The following is a 19,481-nucleotide window of genomic DNA, read 5'->3' as shown; positions in this document are numbered from 1 at the left end:
CCCTAGGGGTTCACTGCCCTCTCCCCAATTTTTTTTTCCATTAAAAAAATATATAAGAATAATTACGCCTTTAAATTATGATTTATTTTGATTTTGTTCTCCATTTTCTATTTTTAATTATATTTTATTCATTTGAATTAAAATTTTGACTCCGCTCTACGATATGATAAGTAAATAAGCAATATCAAGTCATTAACGAGCGAAAAAAAAACACATAAAACACGTGGTCATTTTCAGCCCTTAATTAAGTAATGTGATCGTAAGAATAGGGCAGATAAAGAAGGTGATAACAGTTTCAAGTAGCAACGGACTTGCAAGAATCTAGAAACATATGGAAATCTCAGTTTTACCCATTATATTTCATTTTTAAAAAAGGACAGTTTCGGTTTTCCACATATCTTCAAAATTCCCGGGCCAACGTATCTTGGCCGTCTCCTCCCTTATAAGGACTCTTACTATTCTCTACAAGATCAAATTTAATCACTTTCTCGATATTGCTATTGGAATCTGAAAAGAAAAAGAGATTTTAAAGCGATCGAGAGAGAGAGAGAGAGTATGAGGAAATCGAATGCTTTGGAGTTCGATATAGAGGCCGGATATGAGGAGTCGTTTCAGAGACCGTCGAACGCGGAGGCGGTTCAGCAAGACGAGGAAGATCTTGTATGGGAAGCGCTTGCTCGGTTACCGTCGGTGAAACAAGGTCGTTTCGCGATTTTGAGGAGGACTCCATCGGAGATTGAACAATATGATGTCGGAGGAGAAACAAGTGCTAGTACGGAGACTATTGATGTGACGAAGCTTGATCGAGCTAGAAGAGAACTGGTTGTGAAGAAAGCTTTGGCTACAAATGATCAAGATAATTATAAGCTTCTCTCCGCCATTAAAGATCGCCTTGATAGGTAAAGCGTTTCCCATTGTGATTTTTTTAACTTCATTTTCTTCGCAAGTTTTTATTTTCCTCATGTTTTGAGTCTGTATTTTCTTTTTAAACTCCTTTTAGTTCTTGCTTGCTTTTTAATTTTTATTCCTAATTGAGAAAAAAACTAAGTATAAAGTAAATTTATGAATAAGTACTAAAAACTAACGATCTAGAATTTAGAATAAAAATTTGTCAAGAAAAAAAGAATGTAGAATAAAAAAACTTGCTATTGAACAAAAAATGTTATAAAAAATCTAACTGCAAGTAATTATCATGTGTTATATTATGAATTTTTAGTTTTACATTTATCTATAGTCAAAAAGTGTAAATTAAAAATTGAGATTAATAGTTAAGAATGAATAAATTTTTATGGATAAAAAAGTTGATAATATAAATATAAAAAAAATTAATCTTATTATTTATTTATAATCATGATCTTAAATCAATGAAATTGAAAGATTTTCAAGGGAAGTGGATACTGGATCCTTTCTCATCCTATATATATATATATATATATATATATATATATATATATATATATATATATATATATATAAAAGTATGAATATGTAAAAAAAATTGAATCAACAAAAATATTTTTATTTTATTATATTATTAGTTTGATAATTAAAAAATATAGTATATGTTTTTAAAAATAATCTTTGGATAAATAATAATAATTGTAGATAAAAAAATTCATAGATAATTAAAGTTGAATAGTTAAATTCTTTAAAAAAAGCGTTTTAAAAAAAACTCTTTAAATAATATTAAGTTGATTAATATGAATAATAAACCAATAGTTGATTACTTTAATCATTTGCAAACATTTTTACGCAACAAAATTTATTTAATTAAATGAGATAAAAGCTTTTTGAATACAGAGTTGGATTGGAGGTGCCAAAGGTTGAAGTAAGGTTCCAGAACATAAACATTGAAGCCAAAGTTCAAATTGGCTCAAGGGCTTTACCTACTTTAATCAACGTTGCTCGTGACTTCTTCGAGGTTCGCTATCTTCCTTTTCTTTCATTTTTTTCTGTGATCAGTCTAATATATAATGCATTTCTGACCACAATTATGTTGCTTTTACAGAATATCTTAATAGGTTTGAAGTTTTCACGTCCAAATAAAACCAGTTTACATATCTTGAAAGAAATCAGCGGCGTTGTTAGACCAGGAAGTTACTATAACTAATATTGCATAAGTGCATATATAAATATTTATGGTTCACTCAGAAACGAAAAGCAGAGATGGTATTCATTGAGATTTGATGAGTTTTGACTTGATCTGATGAACTTTGATTAATTTTTATTTTGAAAATTCTAAATGCGAGATTTGATCGGTTTTAAGTTTAGGGTAAAAATTTGACATGACATAATATTGTAATTATCTTCTTTTATATATATATATATATAAATATGAGGATAATTGTAATAATATATTTTTTATTAATGTTTTCAATAAGACCGAGTCTAGTTGAGTGTGGGTTTTAACCTAAATGGATCATATGAAACTCTCTTAAACCTGGATCGGATCAAATATGGGTCGGTTTTGGATAAATCAAAAATCCGACCCAACTCATGTAATGGTTAACTTATATTATCATGAATATGAAAAACAATTGAAAATCAAACCATCACAGTTTGGTATGAATCACTATTTGCATCTGTCTTAATTTGTAAATCATTTAATATAAAAGTTTGGTAGCAGTTGCAGATCGCTAACTTTTTTTTCCCATTACTTTGTTTGTTTTAGGATGACGTTGCTTTTAGGACCTCCAGGATCGGGAAAATCCACCTTGCTTTTAGCGCTTGCTGGGAAACTTGACGATAAAGCATTGAAGGTAAAGTCATTGTTTCCATAACTTTTGAGCAAATCACTTTTGCATGCTTGTTACTTACAGTAATTTTCACGAATCACTCAGTATGACCTTTTAAGTTGCTTTTGCAGATAAGTGGTGATATTACGTACAACGGCACAAAACTTGATGAGTTTTATGTTAGGACTTCAGCATATATTAGCCAAACAGATAATCACATACCAGAGCTTACTGTTCGAGAAACATTAGATTTTGCAGCCAGGTGTCAAGGTGCATGTGAGGGCATGGCAGGTATATTTACTTCCAATCTCAACAAGTATTAGTTTTTGTTTACCAACAAGGATGGGTGCAATACCAATGCTTATTACGTTTTTTCAACAAGAGTTCATATTCGAACTTTAGAAGTTATCATTTTAAGCCTAAAATTTGAATTTTTTGCTGTTAGTTATAATTTTATTAATTATGCTCGTCTTGAAATTTTTTGTGTCTAAACCATATAAAATTTTATATTATTAATATATGTGTGTTCATTTTAAAAAAATATTTATAGATCTATCAATTCTTAAATACGAGACCATACATGAAATCTACCAAAAATATTACTAATATTTTGTTCTTTTACAAAAAGTACATTATTGATAATCTCTAAACTATTAATTAATTAATTAATTAATTAGAAAAAGCACATGTTTAAACAGGTTGAAAATCATGTCCTTTACATTAAGCTAGGACTTGATATGCTCAATTATTATCAAAAGCACTCTAAGTGATATTTTTGTACAAAATTAATTCAATTATTATGATATTATTTATAGAGAAAATCGCCTCAGTGACCAAAAAAAAGTTATAATATACGATTTTAACCAACTTTTTTTGGATTTGCCAAAATGACCAACAAAATCGCAACGCGAAATAAAAATCGCAACGCGATCCCCAGAATCGCAAATCAGTTCCCAAAATCGCAACGCGATTCTTGAAAATCGCAATGCGATAGTACAAATTCGCATTGCGATTTTCCAAAATCGCAACGCGAATATTAAAATCGCAACGCGAACACATAAATCGCAACGCGTATCCGTAAATCGCAACGTGTATCCGTAAATCGCAATGCGTATGGGTAAATCGCAATGCGTATCCGTATATCGCAACGCGTATCCGTAAATCGCAACGATAATCCGTAAATCGCAACGAGAATCTGTAAATCGCAACGATAATCCGTAAATCGCAACGAGAATCTGTAAATCACAACACTGAAATTTTGGGTATATAACACTGAAATCATAAACTAAATCCCTAAATCGCAACTCATTCCATCTCCATCTATCACTCTCTCCGGCGACATCCGTTCCTATATCCAACGACATCCTTCCCAATCCGGCAACAGGTTTTAGTTTCGCAGCTCGTCTGTTTAGTAAATTAATTTACAACCATGAAATCATCTAATGTTGATCATGTTTGGATAGATTTGTGTTTTGGAGGGTCATGGGATAATGTTCATGGTGTTTACAATATATGCCTTTACCCATGAATCTTCAACTAAAATTGTCTTTACAAAAGTTAACTTATGAAACTCTAATGCTACATGTTTCAAATAAATTGAATTTAGAGCCCCTAAGTGGATTTAGGCTATCTTATCAGAGAAATGGTAAAGTTTATTTGTTAACCGACAATGAAGATGTTGAACGATTCATTGCTTACATTAGTGTTCACAAGATGATGTTACATTGTATGTTGTTGAACCTAGAAGTAGTATTGTTGGGTCAGTAGCGGGTAGTAATCAACTAAGTTTTTCTCAAAACCCACAACCTTTCTCTAATCCAAATCCCAATCAACTTTCAGCACCAAATTCCGGTTTTCGTATTGACCAGTTAGACGATGATGAGCCAACAGAAAAAATTGTGAGTACTAGTCAGTATTCGAAATTTGGTCTTGGTCAATATCCGGACTTTGATATTGGTCAATACACAGATTTTGATGATGTTTCAGAAGAAGAAACAGACCATGCGTGTAATGATATTGATATTGGTCAATACCCGAATTTTGATGATGAAACAGTCGTTGCCGAAGAATGTATTGTTGATGATAATGAGGAGGAAGTTACGACTGTGAATGAACATGTTGAACATCCATTCTGTAATTCATATAATCCTGAAGAAGAAAAAGAAGAAGAAAAAGTCCCCGAAGAAAAGAAAATGCCACGGGCGTATAACTAGAATATGCCAGAATTACTTCAGATACCGGAAGAAGAGTTGATAAAGAAAGCAGTTGATTGTTACACAAAAGTTATTCGTATCAAGAAAGATGATTGTTTTGATACAAAGGAAGACTTGAAGATAGCTTTATATACGAAATGTGTGGAAGATGGCTATCAACTAAAAGTTAACAAATCAAGCAAAGATCGTTTCGAAACAAGGTGTATGATTGACAAAAACTGTACGTGGCGTATGATTGCAAAGAGAATAAAAGATTGCAAAATGTTTCAAGTTAGGACTTTTATTGATAAACATACATGTTCAAGAACCCAAGTTTTTCCTCACCATAGACAGGCAAACAAAAAGGGTTTTGGGTGGTTTTCTGGCTGAGTTAATGTTTTTGAATGGCAGGGTATATCGGGGACATGAAATTATGACTGACATGAATGCTCGGTTCAAGATTAGTATATCATATTCTCAAGCTTGGAGAGCCAAATGTTATGCCTTGGAATTGTTGAGGGGGTCGCCAGAAGCATCGTTTGCCCAACTGCCGGCTTATTGTCACAATTTAAAGCTGAAAAATCCTGGGTCGGTAACTCATATCAAAACAGATAGAGATGGACGCTTTGAGTTGCTGTTTATCGCCATTGGTGCTACGGTTAGTAAATCAATATAATTTTGTTGACTCATTTTTGTTAGTTACATGCATTTCACATTTAAATGATTATATTTCTTGTGTATATTATTTGTAGATTCGTTCGTTTATTACTTGCATGCGCCCAGTTATTATAGTTGACGGAGCACATTTGAAAGGTCGATACCTTGGAGTAAACTTATTAGCAGTAGCCATGGATGCTAACAATGGGATATTGTCAATAGCTTATAGGGTTGGCAAATCTGAAACCTCTGATTCATGGACATGGTTTATGGGGCATCTTAGGGATTGCATAGGTCCTATTAGCAATCTGACAATCATATCCGATAGGGCAAAACTCAATTGACAACGCTGTTAGAAGGTGTTTCCCAGATGCTTTTCATGGACTTTGTGGTGTTCATTTGTATAGAAATCTAAAATCAAGGTCTGCTGGTATAAAAAAACACAAATGGACATACTGGAAGGCTGTAAAAGCTTATCGGAAGTGGATTTCAATAAGCATATAAATTGTTTAAGACGTGTTTTGCCTCAGTGTGCTCAAACACTAGAAGATGTCGGGTTTGAAAGATGGTCAAGAGTACATCAACTTGGAGCAAGATATGGTTTCATGACGTCTAATAGTGCAGAATCAATCAACGCTCTAAGTCGTCATTCCCGGAAATTACCCATTACTATGTTAATGGAGTTTTTTCGAGCCTCTATTCAACAGTGGTACTACAAGAAAAGAAACCATGCAGGTATTATTTCTTTGAATTCGTAACTTATCATATTTATATATTTTACTAAGTATTGTTTATTTAAATTTACAGGAACATTGGAACATCGGTTACACCATGGACTGAAAAAAAGATAACGAAACGTGTTGTGAAGTCAACGTCATGGAGAGTTGAACCATGTTCAAACACTTTGTTTCAAGTACTGGATAATAACTTAAATGGGCTAGTCGATCTAAATGCAAAGACGTGTAGTTGTATGAAATGGCAAACATCTGGTTATCCGTGTGGCCATGTTATAAAAGTTGCTCTTCATTTAAACCAAGATGATTCAAGCGCATACGCTATGGATTGCTACACTACAGAAGTTTATCGACAGACTTATGCCGAGATTGTCTACCCTATTCCACATCCTTCTGAGTGGGACATACCAGATGACTTACAAACAGTTTTGCCACCAGCCATGGACAGAAGGCTACCTGGCCGACCAAAAAGTCACGATCGTATACCGTCTAAGGGTGAAGAGAAGAAGAGATCGACATGTAGTCGGTGCAAGGAAAGTGGTCATACAAGGTTGACATGTGGATCACCAGTGCCATCAAAATCATCTTTTCCTCTACCAAAATATGGATCCTCATCAAAATCCAAAGCTCATATGGTGTCAAGCAAAAGGCAATCATCTTTAAAATCCCAATCACAATTGGCTTCACCTTTTGGGACTGTTAACTTAGGTGATTTTTAAATGCAAACGTTGTATTATGTGGATTTTATGTGTGAACTTTTAACATTTTCAGTTGAATTAATGACTCAGGCCAACCATTTTGACTTAACCAACTCTTGTTATTCAGTTGTTATCACTATTAGGCATGCATTTGACTATCGCAACACGGAAATTACAATCGCAACGAGAGAATCGCAATGCGAAATGAAATCCCAACATGAAAATCGCAATGCGGAATGAAAATCGCAACGAGAGAATCGCAATGCGAAATGAAAATCGCAATGCGAAATGAAATCGCAACGAGAGAATCGCAATGCGAAATGAAAATCGAAATGCGAAATGAAAATCGCAACGAGAGAATCGCAATGCGAAATGAAAATCGCAATGCGAAATGAAAATCGCAACGAGAGAATCGCAATGCGAAATTATAAACGCATTGCGATTCTCTCGTTGCGATTTTCATTTCCGCATTGCGATTTTCATTTCGTATTGCGATTCTCTCGTTGCGATTTTCATTTCGCATTGCGATTTTCATTTCGCATTGCGATAGTCATTTTTGCCTTCAACATAATGCAGATTGAAATCAACAAAATCAACCATTACATTTCAATCAATTAAACAAGCACAAATAAGAATTATGTTCGCATCAATTACACAAATCAACTTTTACAAATCATCTTTACAAATCAATTAAACAATCAAAAATAAGCAATAATTCTTATTTCCGATCATCTACTATTGAATCAACTTTTACAAATCAATTAAACAATCAAAAAACAATCAATTAAACTATTGAATCAACTTTTGCAGCCATACATCATTTTCACGCAGTTCACTTCTGAGATTAACCTGCAGAAACCAAACATTTGCTCAAACAACACTTTCTACACATCTAAAACCTACAAACAACAAATTATTGAATTCTAGGTACTTAACCAAACATTTTCAAACCAAAAGTATATAAACTTACCAATTGTTTATGGACATTTTATAACGCGGATGCAGGTAGGCAGCGTCTCGTATATATCGATTTAGCCATATAATGCCGAAACCACAAGCCTACTGCAGCTCTATCTCTATCGGTGGGAGGTAGATACTTGATGCTTCCCATCGTCAAACGCTCCAACGCCAAGCATACGAGAGGACCACAATCTCCTCTGGCTCCGCTCGTTTGTTGTGGCGCGGTCTCGTCTCTAATAACTGTAATATTGAGCTTCTTTGGCTTCTTGTTTCCAGAACGAGTCCAATAATTGATCGCATCCAAGAATTTAGCCAAATGAGAGCTCCATCCCTTAATAACATCTCTTAAATCAGCCAATGATATGTAATTTATCATGCTGTCATACACTATTGTCTTAAGGGATGGGAGCTGAAGCTCGACGAGAATCCAATGTTTACGTTCCAAAACAGGGATAAACACCTGCAATCATAAGTAATAATTCATTCATTTGCGCACTTATTTCATAAAACCTTTAAACTCAATCTAAAATAAATACTAACCTTATCGACCTCCCACCATGCAGGATAAAGTTTAGCTTGTCCATTGCCCAAATCAAATGATTCATCTCGTGCATTCTTCAAGTGAACGGCGTGAAAAGACGTCGGCATAATTGTATATCGTATATTTTTATTTTTCTTAAGTTTTCTTATTATTAGAAGACGTGTCACCCATGCATCGATATGCTGTTTTACAAAAAAAGACATATATTAGTGACTTACATAAATTTAAAAAAAAATTAATCAAATTGAAATATAAGAAAATATAAGACTTACCCCCCATCGAAATAGCCATTGTCTTCGACCCCTAATAATACGCCCCACCAAGACCGATCAAGCAACAAATAGATATCATCGGTGAGCTTGCATATGTCAGTGAAACACCCCTGGCTCCGCTCATGTAGATAAAAAACAACAGCGGTCTTAGCCCAAAGGGTGTTATCCAGAATTGTGTCCGGTAGTTGTTCCCTCTCCTCTTCAGATACCGGTATGGTACTGGCCGGTAACTCATACGAGAGCCAACTTGAATCCATCATGTCCGGCACATCAGAGGGTTTCTCAAGAAGCCTACATATGACGCCATGTGAATCGGGCTCTTGAATGGTGGGAGGGACCTCTTCAATGATGACAGTGGCCTCTTGAACGGTGGGAGGGGACTCTCGAGGAATGATAGGGGGGGCCTCTTCAACGATAGGAGTGGACTCTTGAGGGATGACAGGCGAGTCGGGCTTCTTCTTGCGGTGTCTTCGCACTATTGGGGTGTACGGAGACTTAATAGCACGTGCACTATTGCCGAAAAAAATTTCTACAAAAACAATAAACATACCAAGTTAGATATACCAAAAACTACACTGTGAAGATATACCAAAAACAATAAACATAAAAAGTAGTAGTTTATTCTTGAAACTAAAATTTGCAACACTGTTTTGTCTTTTGGTTGAAATGAAAATCGCAACGAGAGAATCGCAACGCGAAATGACAATCGCAACGAGAGAATCGCAACGCGAAATGAAAATCGCAACGAGAGAATCGCAACGCGAAATTAAAATCGCAAAACGCGAAATGAAATCTAAGTGAAATGGTTAATCTATTATTGAAATGACCAGTAAACTTATCATCAATTTCAATATGAAAAACCTACAATAATGCAAACATTTCAAAATAAAAATAATTAAAAAAACTAACCCTCGGAGGTTGATTTTCCATTTCTGAATATTGTGAGGGATTTCTGACCGTGAATGGTTGTGAGGGATTTCGCCGGAGATGGGGACGGAAATCTTCGGAGATGGGGACGGATTTCTTCGCCGTAGAGAGTGAGAGATGGAGATGGGACTGAGTTGTGATTTTAGGTTTTAGGTTATGAGTTGCGATTACGGGATTTTGTCTTAATATTCGTTTTTGTAATTTGAAAATAAAATACGCGTAGCGATTATAATGGCGCTTTAAATATCGCGTTGCGATTTACGGATACGCGTTGCGATTTTATGTATTATCGTTGCGATTTACGGATACGCGTTGCGATATACGGATACGCATTGCGATTTACCCATACGCGTTGCGATTTACGGATACACGTTGCGATTTACGGATACGCGTTGCGATTTATGTGTTCGCGTTGCGATTTTCATATTCGCGTTGCGATTTTGGAAAATCGCAATGCGAATTTGTACTATCGCATTGCGATTTTCAAGAATCGCGTTGCGATTTTGGAAACTGATTTGCGATTCTGGGGATCGCGTTGCGATTTTTATTTCGCGTTGCGATTTTGTTGGTCATTTTGGCAAATCCAAAAAAAGTTGGTTAAAATCGTATATTATAAGGCATTTTTGGTCACTGAGGCGATTTTCTCTTATTTATATTATTTAGGTAAATAGGCAATTTGTGCCATGACTTTCAGTACTAGTAGGAAAGAGCAAATATAAAATTTTAAACAGTGTTATAAGAAATTTTTTTATTAAGTATCGAGATATTATATTTTTAAGGTAAATGTTGGGAATTGAATTCATATAAAATGAGACAAAAGAAACCCCTCAATTGGATAAGAAATATAGTTCACCGACTCCATTAGGCTTTATACTTCTTCAAGATTGCAGATTTCAGATACACCACTCTATTTTATGTGAATCATGATGAAATTGATCTCAGCCTATACATAGATTGGCCGGATAATATGAAGCCAAACATCTCTGCAGACTGTTGTGGTCTAACTAAGATTTGTACTCTATGTCAACTTAGAAAGATTTTGGATTACTTGTAATATTGTTTTGAAGATAATTATGTTTTGATTTTAATTTTTGTTTTATGTCACTACTTTTCTATTAAAATAACATACTAGCAGGGTATATGAAAGATTTAACCAAACTAGAAAAGGAAAAGAACATACGTCCAGCCCCAGAGATTGATGCTTTCATGAAGGTAAGCTTTTTACAAAAAAAAAAAAAACTGTGCATTTGTTCTCATTATTTATTTATTTACTGTCCTTTTGCTTTTACTTTGGTATTGCACAGGCATCATCTGTTAGGGGTAAAAAACATAACATTGCAACAGATTATGTCTTAAAAGTGCTTGGTCTTGACGTATGTTCGGACACTGTAGTCGGAAATGATATGCTCAGGGGTGTCTCCGGTGGCCAAAGGAAAAGAGTTACTACAGGTATCTCTCTTGATACAGTTTCGTCATTGAAATAAAATGAAAGACTTTACTGAGGGTTATCATTTGAATTTTAATTTATAGAGGTTACAGTTATAATGCTTTTTATGATCCATTATCTTATTTTGTGACTTTCCAAATAATTGTACTTGCCTGCATCGTGTCTGTGCAGGAGAGATGATTGTTGGGCCAAGAAAAACTCTTTTTATGGATGAAATATCCACTGGACTTGATAGCTCTACAACGTTTCAAATAGTAAAATGTGTCCGAAATTTTGTTCATCTAATGGAAGCAACTGTACTCATGAGTTTGCTACAGCCTGCACCGGAGACGTTTGACCTATTTGATGACCTAATTCTGTTATCTGAAGGATATATGGTGTATCAGGGACCTCGAGAAGATGTTTTGGAATTTTTCGAGTCATTAGGATTCAAAATACCATCGCGTAAGGGTGTTGCGGATTTTCTCCAAGAGGTATTTTTTTTCACACCTACTTGTATTGTATGGTTAAATCTTCTTTAGGTACTTGCCTAATAGTGTTTTGCTGTCAGGTGACCTCTAAGAAAGATCAAGCTCAATACTGGGCTGATCCCTCGAAGCCATATGTATTCATTACTGTTTCAGAAATGGCCACTGCATTTAAAAATTCCAGATTTGGGAAGTCTATGGAAACGACACTTGGCGTTCCATATGATAAATCCCGGAGCCATCCTTCATCACTGTCGAAAACAAAAAATGCTGCATCAAGATGGGAACTTCTAAATTCCTGCTTTGCACGAGAAATACTTCTAATCACCAGGCATAGTTTCCTTTACGTTTTCAGGACACTCCAGGTATGTTTTCAATATACAAATACTTTACAATTACATCTTTAGTATTTCACTTTTAATATATGCATTATGCTTTTAAGGTTGCATTTGTTGCATTCATCACGGGCACAATCTTTTTACGAACAAGAATACATCCGAGAGACGAGATTAATGGCAACCTCTACATCTCTGCCCTTTTCTTTGGAGTGGTGCATATGATGTTTAATGGTTTTACTGAGCTGCCCCTTATGATATATCGACTCCCGGTATTTTACAAGCATCGAGATAATCTGTTTCACCCTCCGTGGATATGGTCAGTTGTCAGTTTTATTCTACGTGTACCTTACTCTGTCGTTGAAGCTATAGTATGGTCTTGTGTTGTATATTACACAATTGGTTTTGCCCCTTCCCCTGGGAGGTATGTCTTATTTCACTCTCTCTGATTATGTTTTTTTTAATGTCAATTCGTTCTTATTACTTGTTGTTTCTTGGATACAGATTTTTTCGTTTCATGTTTGTAAAATTTGTAGTACACCAAATGGCAATTGGTCTATTCCGAATGCTGGCTGCTATTGCTCGAGATATAGTCATTGCAAATACCTTTGGGTCAGCTGCAATTTTAATTGTACTTTTATTGGGTGGATTTCTTGTACCTAAAGGTATGTTATTTAGTAAAGGAAGACAAAATATTATTGTTGTTGATTATTCAAGTATATATTGTTATTCTTCTTGTTTCAGACGAAATTAAGCCATGGTGGTCTTGGGCTTCTTGGCTGTCACCATTGCAGTATGCACAAAGAGCAGTTTCGGTTAATGAATTCACAGCCACAAGGTGGAAAAAGGTGCTCTAATCAATATGCTTTGCATCCATTTTCGATTTATTGATAATTATTTTATATGCTGAACATGTAAGAGTTGAGACATGTTTCAGTTATCTATTACCGGAAATGGCACAGTTGGAGACAATGTCCTTCATGCACATGGTCTACCCACTGACGAATATTGGTATTGGCTTGGAGTTGGCGTGTTAGTATTTTATGCGGTGCTATTCAACGTCGTTGTCACATTGGCTCTGATCTATCTGAATCGTGAGTTATATATCTTTCTACTTATGTTTAAATGTCCGAAGATGAGTTCTCATATCCTTCTTCTCTTCACGACAGCTTTAAATAAAGCCCCGACGGTTGTACCTGATGAGACAGAACAAGGTTCGGCCACAAACAATGGTTAGTCATCTTTCGGTACATGTAACATCAACATAGTTCAGACTCGTAGACTCATGTGCCTCTTTTAAAGGATTCTGCAATTCCTTCACAAATTTCAAAACATCTTGACAGTTGGAAACGAAAAGGCGATATCGGAAGCTCCATCTGCTGAAAGCAGCTGCAAGAAGGGAATGATTCTTCCATTTCAACCATTAGCAATGACTTTTCAAAATGTTAATTACTTTGTTGATATGCCTAAGGTATGATTGTATATATATCTTTTATTGACGTGAAACCTCATATTTCAATACCCTTGTTTTCGCTTTATCGAATATCTCAGGAAATGAAAGCACAAGGAATACCTGAAACGAGATTGCAGCTCCTCTCAAATGTTAGCGGAGTATTTAGTCCAGGAGTTCTTACGGCCTTAGTCGGGTCGAGTGGAGCGGGAAAGACTACATTGTTGGACGTGCTTTCTGGAAGGAAAACTGGTGGATACATTGAAGGGGATATTAAGATATCAGGGTACCAAAAGGAACAGAAAACATTTGCTAGAATTTCAGGATATGTTGAGCAAAATGATATACATTCTCCCCAAGTGACGGTCGAGGAGTCTCTCTGGTTTTCCTCCAGTCTTCGGCTTCCGAAAGAAATGAGCAAAGCTCAAAGATCTGTGAGATGCACCCTTTAAGCAACTTATATTTGTTTTAAATTTCATCTAGTTTGACTCATTCTTAACCTATAGGAGTTTGTTGAAGAAGTGATGCGTTTGGTAGAGCTTGATAGACTGAGGAATGCTATAGTTGGTTTACCAGGTAGCAGTGGGTTATCGACGGAACAAAGAAAACGTTTAACCATTGCGGTGGAGCTCGTCGCAAATCCTTCCATTATTTTCATGGATGAGCCTACATCTGGACTTGATGCACGGGCGGCAGCGATTGTGATGAGAACTATTCGTAATACAGTCGATACCGGAAGAACTGTGGTGTGCACCATTCATCAACCCAGTATTGACATCTTTGAAGCATTTGATGAGGTCTGTATGATTATGGCGTTTAAGAATCTTTTCATAATACACGACTCTTCATCTGAATTTTCCAATAAATTATAAAATCCAGCTGCTGCTTTTGAAACGAGGAGGTCGGATTATATACGGTGGAAAACTCGGAGTGAACTCAGAGATTCTGAAAGACTATTTCCAGGTGACTTGTATTGCATCCCCACCATTACTATCATTATATATGCGTGTTCACATTTCTTTTATTTTATATAGGGCATTGATGGAGTCCCTTCGAATCCGGACGGATACAACCCGGCGACGTGGATGCTCGAGGTTACTAACCCTGCAGTAGAGCAGCGACTTGGATTAGACTTTGCTGATCTATACAAAAATTCTGCACAATATAGGTAATTCGTACGGTGCCATGTTTGATAATCCGTTTACTCGGTTTCTTCCTCCGCAAGTAAACATTCCAATATCATCGTTACAGGGAAGTGGAAGATTACATTACACGTTTGAGTGTTCCACCTCCAGGGTCCAAACCATTAAAGTTTCCTTCCACATATTCGCAAGGCCAACTGTCTCAGTTTCTTATCTGCTTGAAGAAGCAAAATATTGTGTATTGGAGAAGCCCACGTTACAACTTGGTGAGACTAGTTTTTACGACAGTTTGCGCACTAATATTCGGATCTGTTTTCTGGGATGTCGGAAACAAAAGGCAAGTGATCTTGGTTATTTTTCATGTTTATGAACTCCAAATACATAGAAGATGGCCTGAACAAAATGTTTGTGCAGGGATACAATTAAAGGTGTGTTTATGATAATGGGTGCCCTTTATTCGGCATGCTTATTTCTTGGGGTCAATAACTCTTCCTCAGTACAACCAATTGTATCCATTGAAAGAACAGTATTCTATAGAGAGAGAGCAGCAAGAATGTATGCTCCCATGTCTTATGCAGCGGCACAGGTAATCTAGTGTGATTTCTTATTTTGAAAATTCAGGTTTGAGTTTGTTTAGGTTTAGGGTGAACAAAATCTGACCCGATCTGACATAATATTACAATTATCCTTTATATATATTTAGAGATAATTGTAATATTATCTTTTTCAATTAGGTCCTTAATTTATATAGGTCGGATTGGGTCGTATGTGGATTTTATCCTAAAATATCGGGTCAGGTTTCGGATTGAGTGAGGTCCGTTAAACCTTGGTCGGGTTGTGTGGGGGATAGAAGACTTCAATTTTCGAATCGGATTTTGGTTTAATATGTACTTCATTTTAAAAAGGTGGTGCTTGGATTCTTTTGGAACAGGGTCTTGTTGAGCTTCCATACATTGTTGCTCAGACAATTTTGTTTGGGATCGTCACATATTTCATGATTAATTTTGAAAGGACAGCTAGTAAGATCCCTTATTTTCTTTTAACATCACCCTCTTTTGTCTACAATAAATGCAGCTTTGGTTATAAGAATCTGTCTTTGTTAATGTAGGAAAATTTTTCCTGTATCTTGTCTTCATGTTCCTTACCTTCACCTATTTCACCTTTTATGGTTTGATGGCTGTGGGTCTTACACCTTCTCAGCAAACAGCAGCCGTCGTCTCTTCTGCCTTCTACTCTTTATGGAATCTCCTCTCCGGTTTTCTCATCCCACAGCCGGTAAGTAATACAATGCTTTCACGGTTAACTTCTAGAATTTGTGTTTAGGCGTAATAAAAATCCATATTGACAAAAGTGCCCAAAACATTGGGTTAAATAGTCATTTTGGTCCATTATTTTTTGAAGTATTTTGGTCCTAAAATTTTATTCTCGGGCAAAAAGGCTCCTCGATGGATGAAAACCGTTAGTCAATAAGCTGTCAAGGTTGCGGAACATGAATTTTTACCCTAAAATGAAATGTTGTGGGTTAAAATGCTCCAAAAAATAATGGCTAAAGTGACTACTAGTCAAACGTTAATGACTTTTTCCCTAAAATGAAATGTTTGAAGCCAAAATGCTAAAAAAAAATAAGAATCAAAATGATTATGTAATTAAATGTTAGGAGTATTTTATTTTTTTTTATAAAAAGTCGCTAGTTTTATTAAAAATAGAAAATATCTAAAATTACAATGATGATTTACGAGCATAACCGTAAACGTAAACTAAATTATAATTAGAATATTTTCTTATAACCATTAACATAAAAACTAACCACTTAGATCACACAAGGACCGTAAAAGGAAAAGGTTAAAAAAACCTAACCAATGCTCGAATAAAATAAAGATACGGACAAATCTGTTTGCATCGGCAAACAAATCACAAAAGGAGATGAAGCTACTGAAAGATCACCGATAAATCACAAATCAGAGTCAAGCGACGAAAACTATCTACAAGCGCAAAACACGTATTCAAATTAATTCGAGTGTCCAAAGCAGAGAAGATCTACAAGATAACAAATAAGCGCCATCTTGATTAATCGTGACGATGTCAAATCCAATCTTATGAAAAATAAATAAACAAAAAATCGTAAGCTACCAAAAGACAGAGAAAAACGTGTCACAAAGGAAGAGATAAATATGTCATAAAAGCAGAGAACATGTTACAAAGTCATAACTATTATAATTAAAAAAACTAAAAAACAAAGAAAAAAATAATCGGCGGACGGCAACCAACATCAAAATCGATGTTGTCGCCGGTTAAACAAAATTAAAGAAGAAAAAGTTGAATTAGTCTATAAAATTGACATAAGTTGTAAGGAAAGAAAGAAAAAGGAGCGAGGATAAAGAAAAAAGCGACTATGTGTTAGGATATTTTATAACATTATATCTAATAAAAAATATTATTAATATAATTAAATACTCCCATTGTCACACATTCTTTTTTAGAGTATTTTGACCAATCATTTGTAGATGAAAATTGTTAATTAATAAATCATTCACGTTTTAAAATATAGTTTTTTTAATTCAAAATTAAACGTTGAGGGTTAAAATGATCTAAAAAAATAAGAATTAATTAGTAAATGAAATGTTGAGGGATTAAAATACAAAAAACGATAGATTTTTTTTACCTTTTGTTTATATTTCTTGTTCCTGTCTCAGTGTTTTGGGAGAAAGTTGTTTAACGTAGTTTGTTTTGTTTTGTAGAGGATACCAGGATGGTGGATGTGGTTCTACTACATTTGCCCTATTGCATGGACTCTAAAGGGGATTATAAGCTCACAGCTGGGTGATGTAGAGACCATGATTGTTGAACCAACATTTAAAGGAACCGTGAAGGAGTACATATTGACAGTATTCGGCATTCATACCGGGATGATCGGACCTTCGTTGGTTGTACTGATAGGCTTTTGCTTCTTGTTTTTCGGTGTCTTCACTTTGTCAGTAAAACATCTCAACTTCCAGAGAAGATAAAAAAAGCCATGAATCCAACAGAAATTGTCTTCATTTGTGATTTGCCAAAGAATTGCGGATCGGATTGCATGATTCGAGTTGCAGGTCGCTTGTGATCCCAATCGAAGATTTTATCGAACCGCAGGTTCCGAAAATAAACGATGAACACGAGAATGAGAATGCACCAAGCAAAAAACACGAGAAAAAAAGCCACTTGGGTGTGAAGAAAAGGTGCAAAATGTTCTCGACTCCAAACTTTATTTTTATTTTTTTTTGGCTTTTTTCACTCACAAAAGATTATTTTAGTATATTTTTTCTTCAAGCAATTAGTTGTTTTTATCTCTTAACTTTAGATTCATTGACATATTTAGGGCAAATTACACAGGTGACCACCCAACTATGGTCAAAAATTATTTTGACGACCAATGTTTTAATTTGATCAAACAAACCATCCAACTATTTAAATGATTCAATCAAGCCACAACAGTAAATGGAACATGTGATGTGGCAGTTAAAAACACAATTGGTTCATGTTACTTATATATTCTTTCAATTTGGTCCCCATTTTAATAAATTAAAATAATGAAATGTGTGTCATCATTCGATTAGATGACAAATTTTTTTTTTTTTTTTGGATAATCCATTTTCATTACCCAAGAAAGCAGGAATCCTGCTACAAGATACCAGTTAATACATTAACAGCAAGCTAACCTCTAGACTATTCTGATACAAAGAAAGAAAACAAGAAAACCAAAGCTCTCTATATGCCCCAACTCGCACAAAAGGATGCATTCCACGAGTCCAATCTGCTAAAGGATTCATCAATCTAGCCCTGCCTCCAAACAACCTGGTGTTTCTTTCCTTCCAGACATTGTACACATGCCCAACCAACGCTAGTTTCAGCACTCGCACGATGAGTGACTTACTTTTAAGGCAGTGCATAGCTCAAGCCAGTTCTCCATTCCAGCTACTCGCACCACGTTTGATACCACATAAGGAGAGAATAGCCCCCCATAAAGCTTTGGCCTGCTCACACTCGAAGAAGATATGGCTCCTTGTTTCCGGCTCTATGTCACAAAACAAACACTTATCACTTTCAATAGCCAATCCCATCCGTATGAGTCTAGCTCGGGTAGGGAGTCTGTCTAACACAACCATCCATAGGATAAGGTTGTGCTTTGGAATGCGACCAGGGAACCACACCAAACGGTGCCACAAAACTCTCAGAACCACAACACGCATATCTTCCCAAACTTGCCTCGTGCTAAGTTCCCTGCAATGATCAGTAAACAAATGAGAAACGCATGGCCTCATTTTTAATAAACACTTAAGACTCCAACTAGTACTCGGGGGGTGCTCATCTGCTAGAAATTAGCCCCCTTGACTACATATGAATGGGTCCAAGCTACCCATAAGGATCCATCCTCAGCCAGTAAATCCCTAATCAACTTAACAAAGCAAGCTTTGTTCCAGCCCCTAGATCAAAAACACCCAGGCCACCTTCAGATTTTAATAAACATATCTGCCTCCAACTGACAAAATTTATTTTTATTAATTTTTAATTTAAAGATTTGTTTTCCTCCAACATGAGGGTACGTGTCACCCTCATGTTGAAATAAAATAAACCAACATATATAAGGGAAAGGTGGATTTGAACCCATGACCCCTTGGGTGAAAAAAGAAAAACAAAACAACAGGGCCAAAGTATCCATTTTGTTATCTTTATACAACAAATAATATTTATCTTGTAGCCTAGTAATTTTTCCTCTAGACAACAAATAATATAATTAATAAATAAAAATTAAGAATTTTTTTATATTAACAAAAAATACAAATATATAAAATATATTAAAATAATAGAAATATATATATTTTAAATATATTGACTTAAAATATTTTATTATTATATGAATATAATATGAATATATATATATTTTAAA

The 19,481-nt window shown here is 35.2% G+C and overlaps 1 protein-coding gene across 1 annotated transcript; it reads left to right on the top strand.

Annotated features, from left to right (window-relative positions):
* The first annotated feature begins 555 nt into the window (after positions 1–555).
* On the top strand, positions 556–17,580 carry LOC120130239 (ABC transporter G family member 31-like). Its single transcript, XM_039147517.1, has 24 exons — positions 556–899; positions 1,801–1,921; positions 2,009–2,097; positions 2,672–2,759; positions 2,867–3,026; positions 10,852–10,928; positions 11,021–11,165; positions 11,335–11,636; positions 11,714–11,995; positions 12,073–12,389; positions 12,470–12,630; positions 12,710–12,813; positions 12,903–13,059; positions 13,135–13,197; positions 13,309–13,440; positions 13,521–13,849; positions 13,922–14,212; positions 14,295–14,378; positions 14,450–14,583; positions 14,667–14,894; positions 14,972–15,143; positions 15,489–15,576; positions 15,666–15,832; positions 17,296–17,580. Exons 1-24 carry the CDS (start codon positions 556–558, stop codon positions 17,560–17,562), a joined length of 4,302 nt encoding a protein of 1,433 aa, XP_039003448.1. The 3' UTR covers positions 17,563–17,580.
* Positions 17,581–19,481: the final 1,901 nt, after the last annotated feature.

The sequence above is a fragment of the Hibiscus syriacus genome, unplaced genomic scaffold, assembly GCF_006381635.1.
Source record: "Hibiscus syriacus cultivar Baekdansim isolate YM2019G1 unplaced genomic scaffold, ASM638163v2 tig00001644_pilon, whole genome shotgun sequence".
In the NCBI taxonomy this organism is placed as follows: Eukaryota; Viridiplantae; Streptophyta; class Magnoliopsida; order Malvales; family Malvaceae; genus Hibiscus; species Hibiscus syriacus.
The sequence above is the reverse complement of the archived record's forward strand: the minus strand, read 5'-3'. Positions and strand labels throughout refer to the sequence as shown.

What these genes read in the sequence shown, in the direction of transcription:
- LOC120130239 (XM_039147517.1), top strand. Translation starts at nt 556, where the DNA reads ATGAGGAAATCGAATGCTTTGGAGTTCGATATAGAGGCCGGATATGAG. An exon ending in GGCGTTGTTAGACCAGGAAG is followed by an intron (nt 2,098 to 2,671) that starts TTACTATAACTA and finishes TGTTTGTTTTAG; the next exon opens with GATGACGTTGCTTTTAGGAC. An exon ending in TTTGCCCCTTCCCCTGGGAG is followed by an intron (nt 12,390 to 12,469) that starts GTATGTCTTATT and finishes TCTTGGATACAG; the next exon opens with ATTTTTTCGTTTCATGTTTG.